This window comes from Alternaria infectoria (assembly GCF_024043175.1).
Source record: "Alternaria infectoria strain BMP 0036 chromosome Unknown scaffold_16, whole genome shotgun sequence".
Classification (NCBI taxonomy): domain Eukaryota; kingdom Fungi; phylum Ascomycota; class Dothideomycetes; order Pleosporales; family Pleosporaceae; genus Alternaria; species Alternaria infectoria.
The window spans coordinates 7278-25476 of NW_026250705.1; the positions used below are offsets into that span (position 1 = coordinate 7278).

General features: G+C 54.0%; 6 protein-coding genes across 6 annotated transcripts; 2 read left to right on the forward strand and 4 right to left on the reverse strand.

Annotated features, from left to right (window-relative positions):
* Positions 1-3663: 3663 nt before the first annotated feature.
* J4E92_008254 (uncharacterized protein) lies at positions 3664-4656 on the forward strand (the record flags this gene model as incomplete). Its single annotated transcript, XM_051499607.1, has 1 exon — positions 3664-4656. The coding sequence occupies one exon, from the start codon at positions 3664-3666 to the stop codon at positions 4654-4656; it is 993 nt and encodes a 330-aa protein (XP_051349983.1).
* A 407-nt stretch (positions 4657-5063) lies between these two features.
* On the forward strand, positions 5064-7238 carry J4E92_008255 (uncharacterized protein; the record flags this gene model as incomplete). Its single annotated transcript, XM_051499608.1, has 1 exon — positions 5064-7238. One exon carries the CDS (start codon positions 5064-5066, stop codon positions 7236-7238), a length of 2175 nt encoding a protein of 724 aa, XP_051349984.1.
* A 1203-nt stretch (positions 7239-8441) lies between these two features.
* J4E92_008256 (uncharacterized protein) lies at positions 8442-9004 on the reverse strand (the record flags this gene model as incomplete). Its single annotated transcript, XM_051499609.1, has 2 exons — positions 8442-8467; positions 8521-9004. The coding sequence occupies 2 exons, from the start codon at positions 9002-9004 to the stop codon at positions 8442-8444; spliced, it is 510 nt and encodes a 169-aa protein (XP_051349985.1).
* An 875-nt stretch (positions 9005-9879) lies between these two features.
* Positions 9880-12117, reverse strand: J4E92_008257 (uncharacterized protein; the record flags this gene model as incomplete). Its single annotated transcript, XM_051499610.1, has 5 exons — positions 9880-10564; positions 10892-11121; positions 11176-11357; positions 11489-11706; positions 11807-12117. 5 exons carry the CDS (start codon positions 12115-12117, stop codon positions 9880-9882), a joined length of 1626 nt encoding a protein of 541 aa, XP_051349986.1.
* Positions 12118-13101: 984 nt separating this feature from the next.
* Positions 13102-15157, reverse strand: RAR1 (putative methionine--tRNA ligase, cytoplasmic protein rar1; the record flags this gene model as incomplete). The annotated part of the gene is made up of 3 exons (XM_051499611.1): positions 13102-13477; positions 13573-14333; positions 14381-15157. 3 exons carry the CDS (start codon positions 15155-15157, stop codon positions 13102-13104), a joined length of 1914 nt encoding a protein of 637 aa, XP_051349987.1.
* A 1739-nt stretch (positions 15158-16896) lies between these two features.
* Positions 16897-18185, reverse strand: SPN2 (Septin Spn2; the record flags this gene model as incomplete). Its single annotated transcript, XM_051499612.1, has 5 exons — positions 16897-16981; positions 17018-17243; positions 17294-17390; positions 17439-18001; positions 18053-18185. The coding sequence occupies 5 exons, from the start codon at positions 18183-18185 to the stop codon at positions 16897-16899; spliced, it is 1104 nt and encodes a 367-aa protein (XP_051349988.1).
* Between the last annotated feature and the right edge of the window lie 14 nt (positions 18186-18199).

The window sequence follows — 18199 nt, forward strand, 5'->3', positions numbered from 1 at the left end:
TCCTGTGTGAACAATGTCAGCGATCCTACAAATCACATGATCCCGGTAACCTACCAAGGATGAAAAAAAGTATAGTCGTCCGCTTGAGCTGTGAACGCCAACATGCTCATACGTCGGCCGGATCTGTGCATGACGTTGGCGCGAAACTCCGCCTCATTGACCTCGTTGAAAACCTTCGGACGCCCGGGAATGACCATTTGACCCTTGCCGTCCTTACTATTTCTACCCTTGACGGAGGCCCAACTCCAAGACGGAAAATCGGACTTCACCATGGTTTCAGTTTCCGTGGATGGAGAGTCTTTGGTCCCTCCTCCAAGTCTCCATCCGAGGTCAATGCCGAAGCGCAACGAGGTCTTATCTTCATCACTAATCTCAGGGGGCCGCCACCATTGTGAGGTACCATCATCACCATCAACTGCAGGATCTTGCAACCAGATGGGGATACCATAAAAGTGGGGGTGCATACGCGACATGTACAACCCAGGTGTGTGCAGGAGACCATAATCATGGCCGTCTGACGTTCGGCCAGATAACTCGCGGAATATCCCAGCAAAGGCATTGATGTTGTCCGTTTCGTACCGCAGTGACCGAGGATAGTATTCCTCCAAGCGAGAGTATATGTTATGTATGGTAAAGGACTCGTTCTGTGTCGGAAGGAGTTCCTTGCCGCTCAATATTGTTCTTACCAGCATTGTTGATGCGAAGCTCTTATCCAGCTGTTCCATGGTCAACCCCTTTCGACACTGGAAATAGACCTGACGATCGGTGAAAATCAGGCGGCGACGGGAGAGCAGCATTTCTTGATAGGTCCAGCCCCGCGTGTTCCACATCGAAGACTCCACATCCTTACTTGGATTGTCCATTACCACAAAGGCGTGACTTCCGATACCAACAGAGGTCGCTGCTTTTCGTGGACGACTTACTCCTGGCAGACCATAGTTTGAGCCGCTGCCCGCAGCAGCTATGATCGTGACAAAAGCACTTCGATAAATTGAGTCCATATTACGGATAGCATCATGCTTTTCTTCAGGATTGTTCTGATCGATACAGTAGCGGTCGACCCACAGGTATCGCAGACCGAGTTGGAGAGTGACGCAAATGGCGTCGGAAACTGTCTGTGGGATGTTTGCCGACGTTATATTGCCGGAAGTAGCGTTGTTGGCAGTTGTATCGCCCCAAACATAGCTCAAACACATGTATTGACTGTTGGGAGCTGTGCAAAGTACGCGAGTTTTGCAGTCTATGAGTCTTGTTGGCGTGTACGGGCGGTGGCGAGAACTTTCACACGTCTCGGAATGCTCAGATAGACACACCCTGATGCATTGGTTCAATTTGTTGTAGTCAATAGATTCAGGGCTCGGTGCTCGGGCACATGGGAGGTAAGTGGCCTCGTCTAACTTTGGATTGACGAATCGCGCGTGGGTCGGAAGCAAGTACCTCCATGGAGCCTCATTGCGCAGCATGGGCCCAAATGCGAAAAATGTTGCCTCATAATCGCTGAGAACAGGATGCAGGATGGACCAAATGCATAGTTCAAACAACCCAGGTAAGTTTCCCGTATCCATCTCGCCAACAGCGGACCGTAGAGCCCTTGTGAGCAGGTTGCATCGGGAACAGCTTCCTTCTTTCACGGATCGAAGATCTGGCAAAGTGTGAGTGAACCCGCTGAAAATAGAGAAGCGAAACCGTCCCCATCCTCTCGTTTGTCTCATTTGAGACTGCGTCATTCCGGAACGAAGGATCAAATGCGGAAGATCGAAGTGATTGCATTGGGCGCAAGTACGCGTGGGATGAGACATGTGGCGGTAGCGATCAACGTGCGCGTTCGAAGCTGTGTCATAAACACGATTTCGATACAAAAAGTAAAGGACGACTTCAAGCAGCGCGCCAGATGCAAAGACGTCTGCGGCGACATCCTGATGATAAGTGCGTCGTAGTGGGGCTGTGTAGGCACAGAAGGCACGTGTGTCAGCTTCGTTGAGCGGCGCAGCCAATTAGCTGAACATGGACGTCATCTAGCTCAACGAGGCTGTATAAGAGCTAAGAATAAGATCAACCTCATTTTAAAGATATCGGTAAAAAAAACGGGGTGATTACCGAGACAGGCGCGATGCCTTGTCGTGTCGTTAATCGCGAATATTATCAAGAGGCGAAAGCAATCCTGGGTCGGGGGTGTCTCTAATGCCGATGCGACGGAGCCAGCCCGGCCAAAGACATCTAGTATTTCGCTGCGAATAAGAGAACCAAAATGAACATGGAATCGAGCGAAACAGTCGTCGAACAGATCTTGCGCTCTCGTGAGTGGTGGTAGTGCTCGAGCGAAAGGTCGATGCCTAGCAATACGAGGGCGCTTCGCAAGTTGCTCGAGTATCTGTGCGCGATGGTGTTGCCACTTGGTATCAGAAAGGATATTCTGCAAGAAGCCCAGGCCGCTGCCGTCGCCGACAAACCCGCTCTGGGTATCTGAGCTCGTTACCGTCTCAGGGCCTGTTGGTGTCCGATTGGCAACGTCCGATCTTTCGGTCGAGGCTGGTGTCGCAACGCCTGTGTCGTCAAGTTCGCTCAGCCTACGCTGCAGATTGAGTCCCTTCTCTTCCAGCTGCCGGATGTAGTCACGTGCATACTGTTCGCCGGTGATAGCATCAACGATGATGCAGGCGGCACTCCCTTTCTTACAGTTTGTGCATTTGGGTGCTTGTCTGTCGCATTTGACTTTGCGCAGTTTGCACTTCTGACATGCGGGCAACTGGTATTCGCGCTCTTCCATCGTGATACATAGTCGTGGATGCTGGCTTGCAAGTCAGTGGAGGATGTTTGCCGAACCGCACCGTTATCGACGTACCAATTTACCAACGGACACACCCAAGTTGCGTCGCAAAATGATCTCAGGCTCGAGCGTGAAGCCTAGTAGAACGTTCTTCGGATGTGATGGAGATGGGGAGGCTGGGGCAGTCCCGCATCTAGGGTACCAACCATTCTAGGGTTGGTGGCGCTGCCATGCGAGATAGCCGAATGCATGCGGGGTTGGCGGCCAACTGGGCACGTCTTCCAAGAACATCGCATTGGAGACGCGGCGCGTTGAACATATCAATACCGACCATCACGCAAATTCAATTCCGCGGCCACATCTTCCGCAGATAGATCAGTATTTTGAAGGTACGTAGTGATAATAGTACAAGACTGATGAAAAGCTGTCCATTCATCATACAACGCAATAGCTCGCCCCCCAAGTACCACAATCGTCTCTCTACGACATTACGGACATACCTCGATAAAGATGACCTCTCAGCCCATGCTCCGGATGAAGCGAGGTTCCGACATGCTATCTGGGGACCCTTCGAACATGGCATCTCAGCGGACAAAAGCTGCCAGGGGAGTCGAAAAGGACTAATGTCTGTTGTCATCACGCTGTAGACTATACGGTGTATACGACCTGGGAATCCACGCGCAATCGACTATGTACGGGTTGCTGGGTTCCGGACGATCCGTGAGGGCTTTAAACTTTGAAGATTAAGCCGTGCTCGGCCCTTCATCGGCATCTGTGCATACTAAGGTACAAAGTACATTGATTCCCCTTGCCGGTGGTTCTTTGCCTCGTTTCAAACTATCACAATATTTACCCTTAAATTGAGAATAGCAATTCCTCTCTAAGCATTTAACACCATGGAGATGATCGTTGGAATGGTAAAGAACAAGTGGGGCGCTCTACCCAAGGAATCCACTGAGTCCTTTGCAGGGCGAAATGTCCTAGTCACCGGCGCCACCTCTGGGCTAGGGTATGCGGCAGCGGCCAAGTTCGCGAAGCTGGGAGCATCAAAGATCATCATCACAGCCCGAGACGAGGCCAAGGGTGCGGCGACCAGGAGCCAGCTCGAAGCAGATGCCGGCGAAGGTGTCCACTTTGAAGTCTGGGATCTGGACATGACTTCATACGACAGTGTCGTCAAATTTGCGCAACGAGCCGTTAGCGAACTCGGCCATTTGGACGTCGCTATCCTGAACATTGGAATCTTCAACACCGTCTACCAACAGTCGAAGCATGGCTGGGAGGGTGACCTACAAGTCAACACACTTTCCAGCATTCTGCTCGGTATACTCCTCTTGCCGAAGTTGAAGGAGTCGCAAAAGCATACGGGAAAGATACCTGTACTGCAGTTCGTCAATTCGGGCATGCACACGGTCATGAACATCTCCGATGACGTTCGAAACAAGCCCGCGATCCTGCCCGAGTTCAACAGGGAAGAAACCTTTGCCGGCGCGCAAAAGCAGTACGGTTATTCCAAGCTCCTCCAGAGATACGCCGTCATAGAGCTCGCCAAGAAAATCCCGTCCAGCGAAGTCATCATCACGGCAACGTGTCCCGGGGCGGTCATTACGAATATCGACCGCGATATCAAGTTTCCTGGTGTCAAAATCGTACGGGCGATCGTGCATACATTGGCGTTCCGAACGGCGGATCAGGGAGCCAACGTATACATTACTGGCGCGTCACAGAACGAGGAACTTCATGGGAAATTCTGGACGAATGATAAGATTCAGACTGATAAGCCGAACATCGTAGCGGAGGAAAATGAGAAGCTTGCGCTGAGGGTGTGGAATGAGATTGTAGAGGAGCTGGCAAAGCATGTGCCGGAGGTCAAGGAGTGTCTCGCATAATACCTCTGAATTAGTCTGTTCAACGTAGCGTCGAATGTAAATTACCGCGCAAACAAATTCGAAATGGTCCACGTCGTGTTCTACGCGGAATATGCATCCACTCGCGCCACGATGTTCTCACTGCTAATTTTGCCGGCCAAGTGTGCCAGTTAGAGCGTGCGAACGACGATGCATCAGACAAAATTGCTCGAGTGAAAGTAGAAAATAGCGTGTAGGTGAAGTCATGTGCCGGACGAAGTAGGTTGTTAACGTGCAGTGCATGTAGTCGGAGACGATGGTAGAGGGCGGAGGGGGCTAACGCACGCTTTGACCACCAGCTCCACCAAAAAAGTTCAGCGGCAGGCGCGAACTTCAGTGCAACCATCAGCGCATTCACCCACCGCTTGCTTTTGCCAGACATCCAGAGCATGGCGCCGCCTTCCCACTCGCCCGACACGTCAATCTCTTCGCACACCCTCTCCATCGGCTCCATTCAACCGCCGCCCATGGAACTCCAACCCGCCGCGGCGACTTCGCCTACAAGTCTGCTCACCAAACCGCTCGCCTTCCTTCAGCCCACGGCGCAGCTCAATGCGACTTTCCTTGCCGCTGCGAAACGATATCTCGATCCAGTAGCCGCCGGCGTAAGCGCTTCACAATCACAGCGACAGCAAGATCTGCGCAAGAAGCGGAAGCGGGGCTGCGGCTACGATGACGATATCAGCGTGCTACACTTGAAGAAGGTGCACTTGGACGGATTTGGCGTAAATCAGGTGTTCGAACAGACGCGCAAGATCGTCGAAGCGACAACGGATGAGATTGAACTTTCTCTGCCCGACCACGACGGTGGCCTTGTGTCTATCCGCCATGGCGAGGAAGACGACGACGAGGGCATTGAAGAGGCCGAGGAGGAGTACCACACCGAATCAGACATTGGCGAAGAGGGCGTGGACTGGGAATACGACGGTGTGGACGAAGACGAGGATGAAGACGCGCTTGATGGCGAGCCGGACGAAGAGGACATCGACATGGAAGATGGAGCAGACGGCATCTTCTCCGACGATGCGTCAGACGATGCGCCTGCGGAAACCTACCAACCCGATCCCAATGGTCTCAACGACGGATTCTTTTCCATAGACGACTTCAACAAGCAGACCGACTTCCTAGAGCAGCAGGATCAGAGGGGAGAGGGTGTGGACAGCGACGATGACGAAGTAAACTGGGAGGCAGACCCCATGGAAGACGGCCCATCCACAGGCAAAGCCAATGGTATCGCAGGAGATGCATCCGACGATGAGTCTGACGAGGGCGGACCAACCTTTGGCAACGTTGATCTGAACGCACCGGAAGGCGACAGTGGCGATGAGGACGACCTCGAGGACGGTGACCTGGACGGTCTTGACACCGGTATGAACGCAAATAACGTCATGTACAAGGACTTCTTCGCGCCTCCCGCACAAAAGGCGAGCAAAAACAAGAACGGCAAGAAGCGCGGACGACCCAACCCCCACAACTTCCCCGAGAAGCAGTCACAACCAGCAGAGGAAGTTGAGGAGGATGTAGAAGGAACCATGGCCAGGGTACACCGAGATCTCTTCGAAGATGACGACGACATGGAAAGCGAGGGCGACCTCTCCGACGTAGACCCCTCAGACCCGAAGTCGAGACGATCAACACACGAGCGGAGACAGGCCAAGATCGCAGAGGAGATCAGGAAACTGGAAGCCGCCAACGTTGCGAAACGAGAATGGCAGCTATCTGGTGAAGCCCGCGCAGCAGACCGACCAGTAAACTCGCTTCTCGAAGAGAACCTCGAGTTCGAACGCGCCGGCAAACCCGTCCCAATCGTCACACAAGAAACCTCGGAAGACATCGAAGCGCTCATCAAGCGGCGCATCCTAGCCGGCGAATTCGACGAGATCCACCGCCGCCGACCAGACGATCTCGCCACCGGCCCCCGACGAGGCCGCTTCGAGCTCGACGACACAAAGTCCGGCAAAGGCCTTGCCGAAATCTACGAAGAAGAGCATCTACGAGAGACAGACCCCAACTTCGTCGAAGCCAAAGACGAGAAGCTAAAGAAGGAACACGACGAAATCACCGCGTTATGGAAGAGCATATCCGCCAAACTCGACTCCCTCAGCTCCTCGCACTTCAAGCCTAAGCCCGCAGCTCCCAACCTAGAAATCCGCACCGACGCGCCCGCCATCGAAATGGAAGATGCGCGGCCCACCGCCGGCGGCGAGGTCGCGAGCGCAAGTATGCTCGCGCCGCAGGAAATCTACAAGCCGGGCGAGGACAAAAGCAAGAGCGAGATCGTTACCAAGAGCGGTATGCCCGTTGCTCACGACGAGATGTCACGGGAAGAGAAGATGTCGAGGCGGAGACGAGCCAAGGAGAGGGCGAAGAAGGCTGGGCTTAACAAGCCGGTGCAGAAGAAGACGGAGGGCAAGGAGAAGAAGAGGGGAGAGAAGAAGCAACTCGTGTCAGATCTTAAGAAGGGTGGTGTGCAGATTATTGGACGGAAGGGTGTTATTACTGATGTGGAGGGTAAGGAGGTTAAGGAGGCTGCGAAGAGAGGGGCTGGCAGCTTTAAGCTGTGAGGAGATAGATTGGGAATCCAAGTCGGATTATGATATCTTCGAATGCGTCGCAGCAAGCTCAGTACACTCGATTCTGAAGCGCTGGTATGCGTGGTTCTCCCGTTTCAGCTGGCAGTCGTCTCTCCGTGTATGTTCCTTCAATCCGGATTCGTTTGGCGATAGCACACTACGTACCTCATGCTACCAAGCATAGTGCACATATCTTCATTACTCGAACATGCTCATTCGTGGTATATACAAAAGCTACATCACTCCATCATATACATCATTTCCATATCACATCATCCAAACCCATTGACCCCGAACGCAACCCCTACAACACAACCATACCAACCGCACACCCCGCCGCCCCAAGCATCATCCCCCAAACACTCCAAACCCCTACAAAACTCGCCTGACTACTACTCGGCTGAGCCTTATCCGTGACACCCGACTGCCCACTCGCAGTCGCCGTACACTGCTCCCCACACGCATACCCATCGGGACAGCAATTCCCGCCCGCATCCGCCGCACAGCTATACCACGCTTGCGGACAACTTCCCTTCCCTTCCCCAGTCCCCGCACCCGTAGGCGCAACGATAACAACACCATTGGTATTCACAATAGTATCGGTCTCTGGCAGCGCACAAGACCCCGTGGTCTGGCAATCGCGGCCAACGCGGCAGCAGCCCGAGGGGTAGTACGCGCTGCAGACGTAGAAGCCGGCGGGGCAGACGTTGTCGCTGGGGGAGGCGGCGTCGGTGGTTGTTACGGCGGCGCTGGTGGGGCGGACGGGGGCGTCGGGGGCGCGCGTGGAAGACGGGTTGTCGTCGTCGCCGAGGCAGGAGGCGCCCGTTGCGCAGGTGCGGCCGTTCATGCAGCAGCCGCCGCCGAGGGAGGCGGGGCAGGAGAACCAGCCTGTTGAACAGGTGTATGCGGGGCGGGAGGTTGAGGTGGAGGGAGGGGAGGGGGTGCTGGTGCTGGTGGAGGTGGTGGGAGGGATGGCGGCGGCGGTTGTGGTGGACGAGGTTGAGGTTGGAGTCGCGGAGGTGGAGGGTTGGATGTAGGCTGTTGATGTGAATTCTGCGACGCCTGAACGGATTAGAAACTACTTTCGTGATATCAGAAAGTTTGAACTTACATCCAATACCCTGACACTTGAAGCCAGGTAAACAGCATCCTCCATTCTGCGCATCAGGACAACTCGTATACCCACTCGCCTCATCACAGCTCACACTGCCCGCGCAAGTCTGGCCTTGAGGACAGCATCCCACATCGCCTGCGCTTGAGCTCCCAGAGACACTAACACAGGTGCTGCTCGTCCCACAGCACACATCCGGCGCGCCAATGCTCTCGCAACTCGTTGTTCCATCCGGGCACTTGAACTGGCGGTTCAGAAGAATATCTCTGATATGCATGCGCGCCAGCCAATCCGACTGGGCCAGCGGCCGTAGCGGCGAAAGAGCCTGCGACGTCGTGTTGCCAAAGACATCGAAGTCTGATCTCTTGGAGGATTGCAGCGACGGGGTATCCGCGGCGAATATCCAATTGTCCAGCATAAACATCTCGCCCTCATCTGTGCTCATCTTCTTGACTCCAACGGGCTTCTCATATTGCATGCGCTGCTTGACGCTCAACCCCTTCTTCACATGTTCCTCGTCTTCAGGAAAGTATTTCAGATGTCTGGGTACGTTGTGCGGCCATTGTGGTGGTGATTCGGCGAGTACGGGTGTTGCGCAGAGGGCGATGATGGCGGGCGGGAGGGCAAGTAGATGTGGTAGGTACATTGTCAACGTCAATCAACGTCAATCAACGTCAATGTGTCAACGTCGGAGAATAATATGGTTCGGAGCAGGTGCAGGAAGAAGCACCGCAGACAAGCTTGCGGGAAAGTGTGGTTGCTGGCTCGTTGTGGTTGGGATGTCAGTGGCTGGTGGAGCGCACCGGAGCTACGACTCAAGTAATTGGCGAGGCTGGGATGCGTTGGCGCCTCACCGCCGATAGGTGGGCAGGGTGCATCCTGGAGCGCGCCGTTACTGCGACGATGAGGCTCGTTTGGCTAGTCGCTGCGAGCTAAGATGGTGTATGGTTCATTAGTGTTTGGGTGTTTGGAGCTTCAGAAGAGGGGACTGCCAAACGTCATGCCGGCATGCATGTTCCGCTGATTCCGAGCTCTCATCTGCAGGGGCTTGTCGACCTCCATCCAACATGTCCACCCAGCTTCAGCCATCGACGCATCTACTACTTGGTCATCATGAGAGTGACCCATTATCCGAGCCAAATGTCCAGCGCGACTTCGAGACAGAGCATAGGTAGTGCTCGAATCAGCACGTTCGCCTTCTGGTCAGGCTTCTTGTTCTGAACGCAGGGTCACTGAGCAGTCTACGAAACGAACACAGAAGCCGGTTGCACGGCCAATTCCATTGTACATATATTCAGATGATGCATAACGCGAGGGGAGATCTCCGTCAATGACCACCGACCGCTTGCCACAGCCAGTCGGATGGCTAGCCTACTCCTTTTTCAACCCACCAAGATAGTGTTGCAGCGCGTATCGCGCGGACCTCCGTTTCCTCAGCCCGTCGTACCAACTGGTCATCTTATACAAACGACCCTGTTGTACCACCTGAGTCTGTCGAACAGCACGACTCTTCCACACCGATCAAGCCTGCAGACCCTTGCGGGCCTTGCGCTCGCTCATGCGCTGGTTCTCCAGCATGGCCACCCAGATGAAGCAAGGCACAAATGCACAAGTCCCCATCAACACCATGATTTTCTGCGCGTCGCCGAACGCGTGTACCACAGCCTGACGCTCCGGACTACCCCATGGCAATGACAACTGCGTAGTGATATCACCATAGATCTTTGGCGCCAGGTGCTTCGATTCTTCAGGGAGGTATTCGACGAGCCTCTTGGGTACGATTTGAGCCCATAGAGTGCCGCTAACAGACTGGCCGATCGCACCACCAACAGCCGTGACGAGGTTGAGAAGCGCGATAGCAACAGCGACTTGGTCGTGCGGTACAGCCATCATGATAGCAACTTGCTCCACGTTGTAGAGCATAGCGCTCGCCATGGCGCCGAGTACCTCCACCAGGATCAGGATCGCTATCGGTGAGTCGGGTGTGCGGAGATAGATCAACAGGCCAGTCATGAGTAGCTGAGTGGGGACGGCGATGACGGCACCCCATTTGTAGGTATCGGTGTACTTCATGGCGAAGCTGATGATGATTGCCCAGGTGCACGAGACGATGTTGAAGATGTTCGTGATATATCCGGCCTTGGAAACGGAAAGCTGGAAAACCACCTGAAGGTATGAAGAGTACATCATGCGGTATGAGCTAGTCCTGATGTCAGCACAGATGTCTCGCGGGTTTTGGAGGACTTACTAAAAAGCGATCCAGGAGTTGCAACCGAGCAAGCATGCCGCGATGATCGAGCGATTCTTCATGAGGTAGTATGGGAAGAGGGCATGGCTAGCGTAGTAACGCTCCCAAGCCACAAAGAGTAGGATCAGGCAGATTCCGAAGCTGACCATGCATATAAACATGGGAGAGCCGAAACCGTCCTTCTGGTAGACTGCAAGAGGCCACGGAAGAAGAAGCAGGGAGAATCCGCCGGTGATGAGTATGACCCCGATTACTGTGACTGTTAGCAGTGTATGGAAGTCTCACTGCGAGTTCAACTTGCCGTCAAACTCGGTACACCAGTGCTTGGTGCTCTGCCAGACCGTCCTGCCGCTCGGCTCGCGCGAGATGACGCCCATCTTTCTTGCTCGCCTACCCATGAGCCAAAAGACGAGCCAGAAAGAAATGGAGAATACTGGTGTCATGATAGCGAAAGATCCATAGCCCCAACGCCAAGTGCTGTGGTTGAGCCAGGTTTCACCAAGCTTGGGACCAGCCTAGACATGATGATGTTAGTATACGTCCAACCAACTTTCAGAAAAGGGACTTACGAAGGTGTTGACAACGTAGGGGAATCCAGTGAACGCCATCCAGATCAAACGGTTCTGCATAAGCGCGGTATCGGCGATGAAGATGTTGAAGATGTAATCGACGCCGTTCATGCCTGTCCAGTAGATGACTTGCGCAGCGCAAAAGGTCTGGACGTTTTGGCATAGAGCCATGAGAATGAGCGCTACAAGTACACTAGTCAGTACTGACAATGTACACTGAAGAATCGAGATGGACGCCTTCCTCTGGCCCTTGCGCTTCGGATCCATGAGTCTCTTCGCAAGATATTGGATTGGTTGGAGTGAATGAGCTTACAGGCGACAATGAACATCAAACAAAGGAGAAAGCCATGGGGTCGTCCAACGATGTCGATGAACTTGGCCAGCGGAAGCTTTGATACACCTCCGACTATGTTCGCAACGATATCGGTAATAGCCGTAAGACCGTGCATCATGAAGGCCGAGGTGACGTAGGGTCGCCATGAGAAGTTGGTTTGTTGCTGGAGGGAGTTGACGAAAGAGATGAGCATGATCCTATGGGATGTAAGCATTGCTGTTTGCATTGCTGTTTGCATCGCAGCAGTACAAAGCATCAACGGGCAGCAGATGAACTGCAATAACGAGATGGACTTACGCAGCATAAGCGGCAATCAGCCATTTCTTCGTCCAGACAACAGTCAAGCCCTCCATATCAGCCGGACCCTTGGCCTGCTCCGCGCCTTCGCTATCGACAGCGGGATAGGTGTTCATCGAGACATTGCTGTCGTACTTGGCCGTGGTGCTCGGCGGCTTAACAGAAGAAGCATCGGCCGCGATCTCGGGGGTGTCGCAGAACTCGCGGCGCTCCGTAGGAGTCATCCCGGCCATCTTGTCGATCTGAGGGACGTATCCGCTCGCCATGGTGTACCTGCGGTCGCTGGTACTGCGCATGTTTAGTTTCTTCATCTGCGGCTGCAATTGGGGAAGCTAAGTACCTTGTCGCGGAACAAATGCGACGGAATGGCGACAGCGGCGAGTTTGGGTAAAGAGCAAACTAATTGCGGTTCGCGATTGAGTGTATGGTTGTTTTGCTTGGCTGACGCGGCGGGCAGATTCTAGGGACGCAGCAGCTTGAGAAATTGCGCACGGACAGTGAAGGTGACGGGGAGAAGAGGAGGAGAACGGAAGCGGAGGATAATGCCTCACGGTGATAAACAAAGAATGCGGGGTAGTCGTCATTTCCGGTGAGCCATTTGCTCAATGGGGGACATGGAGACGTGTAGGGCAGGAGCGTCATACTGTAAGGTAGTCACGATGGCGGTTGAGCGCAGACAGGTCACTGCATGGCCTTTGTGCAAGAGTGCGCATCTCCGCTCAGGTACTATGATGCGGGTCAAGGAATGTTGATACCCTTATCGTAGAAGCGCTCATGTCTGAGGTTGACTTAGAAATAGACACGATGAGCTGGTATCATCGTCGTTGTTGACGTAGAGCAACGAGCCGGCTCACGACCTATGTCAACCTTGAAACCAGGGCCCATTGCACTTCGGATAAACGCGGCTCTCCTAGAGTCCTGTGGTCTTCCTTCTTTCTCTGGGAGTATACAAGCCGTGTAAAGGTGACTAATAGAAGTGTTCTGACCACGCGGATGGCGGCCACATAGATTTTGACAGTGAACTCGCTTGCAATGGTACCTCGAAAAGGAGGATTCAGGTCTGCTCTAGTATAACAAACTCATGCTTTACGCGTGACTACATGTTGAAACAGACCAACTGTCTCCGTACTGAAAAAGACACTCTGCCATCCCATGATCATGGTCCTGTTTCTCATCAAACATGTGTTGACATCCCCCAAGATTTGTTGAATGCGAACGCCCCTGCATCATGCTGCCAGTGCTCTCCCCTAAACGTAGCGCCAGAACTCCCAGAACCGCCTCATCAGACTCACACACTACGAGGTCTGTAGGCTGATCTGCTCAACGCCTCTCGACACTTCCTCCTCAGCGGTCTTGGCTGCAGGTCCGTCTTGACCCTTCTCTGCAGCTTCAACACCCTTGTCAGCACCGGCAGCCTTCTTCGCCTTCTTGCGCTCCTTCTCTGCCTTCTTAGCGGCCGCCTTCTTGGCCTTCTCCTCTTTGGCTTTGCGAGCCTCCTCGCCACCGAATTGCTCGCGCCACTCTTGCTCCTTCTCAGGTTTGATCTGGGTGAAGAGATAGCCGGCCGTGCCGATCTTGTGGCCGACGGGGAGTGATTGCGCCTCCCACTTGTCGGGAATGATGAGGAACTTGGCATTCAGCTGAGAGAGGATGGCGGCTGTCGTATCGGGCCTGTATTATGGTTAGCTGTAAATTCCATACTCCGATGTCGCTTATGCTGTTCGACCAAGTGCACAGTCATATGGTGAGACAGATTCAAGACTTACATGTATGGTTCGATCAAACTTGCGAGAAGGTGGATCTGGCTCAGTGCGAGCCCAACGACAGCGGCGCAACGATCTGGCTGTTCTGTAGCCAGCTTGTTGTCAAGTCGGTTGTCTTGTAGCAGCAAGTTACCCAGGCTCGAGACATGAAGCGCGGTCGCGAGTGCGGCACGAATCTTGACATCCTCCAGCTCGGTAATGTACGTCTTCAGCAAATCATTGACCTTCTTCTTGTGCTCCGTGAAGTACTCATCGTCGTACTTGGTCCAGTCAGGTACGACCGAATCATAGATCTTGGCGTTGTTGACGAATTTGATCACGCGGTTGATGAAATTGCCCAGGTTCTTCAGCAGCTCGTTGTTGTTTGCGGAAATGAAGCCGTCCCACTCGAATTCGGTATCGCCAGTTTCCGGCCGATGTGAGAGAAGGTAGTAGCGCCATACGTCCGATGGGATTCCAGTCTCCTTGGCGTTGTTGCCGAAGACACCAATGTTCCTTGACTTTGAGAACTTGCCCTTCTCGTAGTTCAAGTATTCTGTGGTTGAGATGGTGTTAAGCATGGTCCAGTTGTCCTTGGTACCGATCTGAGAACAGGGGAAGACCACCGTGTGGAACGGCACGTTGTCCTTGCCCATGAATTGGTAAAGCTTAACGTGCTCGGGGTTGTGCCACCACTTCTTCCAGTCCTCGGTGTAGGTTGCTGTAATCGACACGTAACCTATGCAGGCGTCGAACCATACGTACATGACCTTGTCCTCGTAGCCCTGATACCGGTCAGCTGAATTTTGTCGTGTTCAAAAGTGCGTCGTACCTCGAGCGGCACCGCAGTTCCCCACTTCAGATCACGAGTGATACCACGCGGTCTTAGACCCTCCTTCAACCACGATGAAGTAATGTGGACACCATTGGAGCTCCAGTTACCCTCCTTGCTCGCCTTCTTGAACCATTCCTCTTCTAATGGCTGTAGCTTGTCGAGGCAGAGGTACACGTGCTTGGTTTCGCGCGGAACTGGCGTGGCGCCATCGAGTTTGCAACGCGGGTTCTTCAACTCCAGAGGGTCGAGAAGATGTCCGCACTTGTCACACTGGTCTCCACGCGCGTCTTCGTATGCGCACAACGGACATGTGCCCTCGACGAATCGGTCCGCAAGGAAGCTCTTGTGTGTCTCGCAGTACGGCTGCGTTGTGGTCTGTTCCTCCAGGAATCCATTTTTGTATAGCTTTGTGAAGATGTCTTGCGCGATATCGGTCTGTTGCTGTGTGGGTGTACGTCCGAAGTGGTCAAAGCTGATGTTGAACCACTTGTAGACCTCGCTGTGGAGCGCGAAGTACTTGTCGCATAGCTCTTTCGGTGTGACCTTCTCTTCTATAGCCTTTGTCTCCGTTGCTGTGCCGTACTCGTCTGTTCCGCAGACGTATAGTGTGTTGTAGCCGCGCGCGCGTGAGAAACGGGCGAAGACATCGGCGGAGAGTACAGAGCCGACGATGTTGCCCAGATGCGGGACATTATTGACGTAGGGAAGCGCGCTGGTAATAAGCACATTCCGCTCGCCCTCAACGGGCAGGATCTTCTTCGTTGTATCAGTCATGGAAGGTTGTAAGCTGTATGGAGTCAGCTTGTTGGAGTGAATGGAGAAACGACGATGCAGCTCTTACTCTGGTATTACGGGATATGTGATTGGGTGTGAAGAGGTTGAGAGAACAGCGAGCGCGCAATGGGGATATATCCAGTTCCTCGTTTCTTTGGTCGAGTTTCTGAGTCAAACGCGAATGCTTGACGCACGGCGGGTGTGTGGTAGCTGCCCCGCCTAAACTTACCCCACCAGCCAGTGACGCCACTGGTGGCTGAACCCTGACTTCGATCTTTGCAGCAGCGAGAACAGTGTCGCGTTCTGGAAGTTGGATTCATATGCATCTCCGCTGAAAAGTACACAGAGGCCTGGATGACTGTTTACCTGAAGGAGCACCAAGAGTGGACTTCCACGAAGTGAAAATAAATTAAGACTGATCCTCACGACAAAATTTCAAACGCAGTCATAACTTTGGAACCCATACGGTAGCACCACGAGAGAAAGACCATACACACAACCAGATTCTCAACCAGCTGAACCGTCGAGTCACCATCCATAAAACCATGGCATCCCAACCCACAAACCCATCAACCACCCGCACCCGCACCCCCTCACCCGACCCCTTCGACGCCCTCCTAACCCTAGAAGACACCCTCTACACCACCGCCTACGCCCTCGGCGCCTCCTCCGGCGCCCACGCGGGACGAATCGAAGGACGAATTTTCGGTTTAGAAAAAGGCTTTGAAAAGTTCGCTTCGTTGGGAGAACTCCACGGACGGAGTGTAGTCTGGGGATCACGGTTACCTGGTCTCACATCCAATCTCACGTCCAATACCGTATCAAAAGAGGAGGAAGCTGGAGGTAGAACGCTGCCGCAGTTGAAGAGTAATGAGAGACTACGCAACAACACAACACTCCTGCACTCCCTAACCGACCCCCTCACCTTCGACACCGCAAACACTGAAGAAGGCGTCGCGGATTTCGATGATAGGTTCAAGCGCGCTGGGGCGAAAGCAAAAGTCATTGAGCGGATCGTCGGGGAAGCCGATAGTCAAAGTGCCTCTGCAAAGTCACCTGATGGATCACGATCACCAGCGCGAGGAAAGACGGGACCGGTGAGAGTGACTGGGCAGGGGAAAACTGGTGGAACGAAGAAGGGGGATGACAGTATAGAGGATTTTGCAGGGTCGAAGTTGTTGCGCTGAGGCGATGGTTTTGAGCATACGGCTTGAGTGTGATGACTTCGGGCGGGTCGGGCGGCGCTGAGCCCTGTCTGTCTCAATGGGGAGAATGGTAGATGAGGATCTGCGCTCGTATCATCTGGTATCCCGTACCTGCCTCCCTGGCGTAGAGCGCAACTGGGCCTCGTACCATCCCCAAAATTATGGCCTGACATCGCTACACCGGCGGAAAGAGCGAACTACCAGGCAAACGGGGCAAGACACCAAGCCATCGTACAGTCGTGCTTGCAAGAATGATGGAAAAGCACTAGGCTTCAAATTACTCCGCTATCCTAGAAGGGGACCCGGGCACAACCCAAGGTCACAGCTCAACCACTACACCGTGCTATGACATACGAGATGAAGAAAGATAATAAGAATCCATCGTAACTAAAAGGATATTGAGAAAGGTGTCAAATCGAAAGTGTGCCGCAAAGTCTCCTCCTCTCCCTTTTCGTGCTAGATGATGCACTGGTATCAAAAACATGTCGCAAATGCCCCCCCTTGCGATGGACGCACAACCTAAACCACCTCCGCTCAGATAGCATCGATCATGGGGACAGGCCTTTCCATGCGTGGCTCCATACGCGGTGGTGGAGGGCCGTTGGGCTTGCCCCCGCTACTATCGACGCGGTTATGATTCGGGAACTCCTAGTACCCGTTCATGGTCATGCGCTGGCTGTTCCTGCTGAGCTCGCGGTCGGCAGAGGGTGAGATAGGGCGCGAGGAGTGGCCCTGGTGAGAGCTCTCCTTGAGGGCAAGCAGCTGCTTGGCGCGGAACGACTCGTAGTGGATTTGTGCGGTCGTCTCGATCAGGTCTTGCAGGTGGGTGCGGGTGAGGAAGTTGCGGAGGTAGACGAATTCGCAGTGGTTCTCGTCCTCGACTGTGGGGTGTTAGTGGAGTTCGCGTGGAGGAGCGATTGAGATGGCCTACCGTTGATGATACCCCACTTGTTCTGGCGACCACGGACGTTCCTGCCATTGACAACAACAGTCCTCTCAGAGCCGACGACGGCAAAGGGGAGGAGTTCCTAGTGGAAGTTAGCGGACGTCCAGTCGCACCTCGACATCTTCCTCACCTTGATGGCCTGCTTTGCCTGGACTTCCTCGTTGTCATCCTCCTCGTTGTCGTAGGGGTACATGCGCAGGTTGTGGAACTGGAACTCCTCCTTTATCCTGTGCTTGAACTCGGCACGCTCCTCCAGGGTCAAGCTGTCGCTCTTGGCAATGACGGGCACGACGTTGACAAACTCGCTGAGCTTCTTGAGGACGACAATGTCGATGGGCTTGAGGGCGTGGCCAGAGGGCTGGATGAAGAACAGGCAGCAGTGGATGCGCGTGTCCTGGAGGTAGCGCTCACGCTGGGCGGTCAGCTCCTTGCGGAGGTAGGCGCTGTGCTGGTCCTTGATGTACTTGACGATGGGGTCCCAGCAGCGCTCGTTGTTGATCAGGTCGCCGTAGCCGGGCGTGTCGACGATGTTGAGGCGCAGACGCACGCCGTTTTCTTCGATGATGTGTGAGACGGGGTGGATGTTGGTGGTGCTGCGGACCTCCTCGTCGGGCTGGAAGCGGCCCTTGGAGTCCATGAGGTGCGAGGCGAAGAGCGTGTTGATCAGTGTCGACTTGCCGAGACCAGTCTGTCCTGTACACCGTCAATACCAATGGGGACACGTGATAGAAAGATGAAGCCTACCAACGCAGATGACATTGAACTGGAAGCCCCGCTTGACCGACTTGCGCTCAATCTGCTTGGTGATGCTGTCGAAACCGACATAGCTGTCCGGGAAGATGGGCTGCGACTGGTTCTGGTTGTATGCAGCAGCCATTGTGGATGATGGGA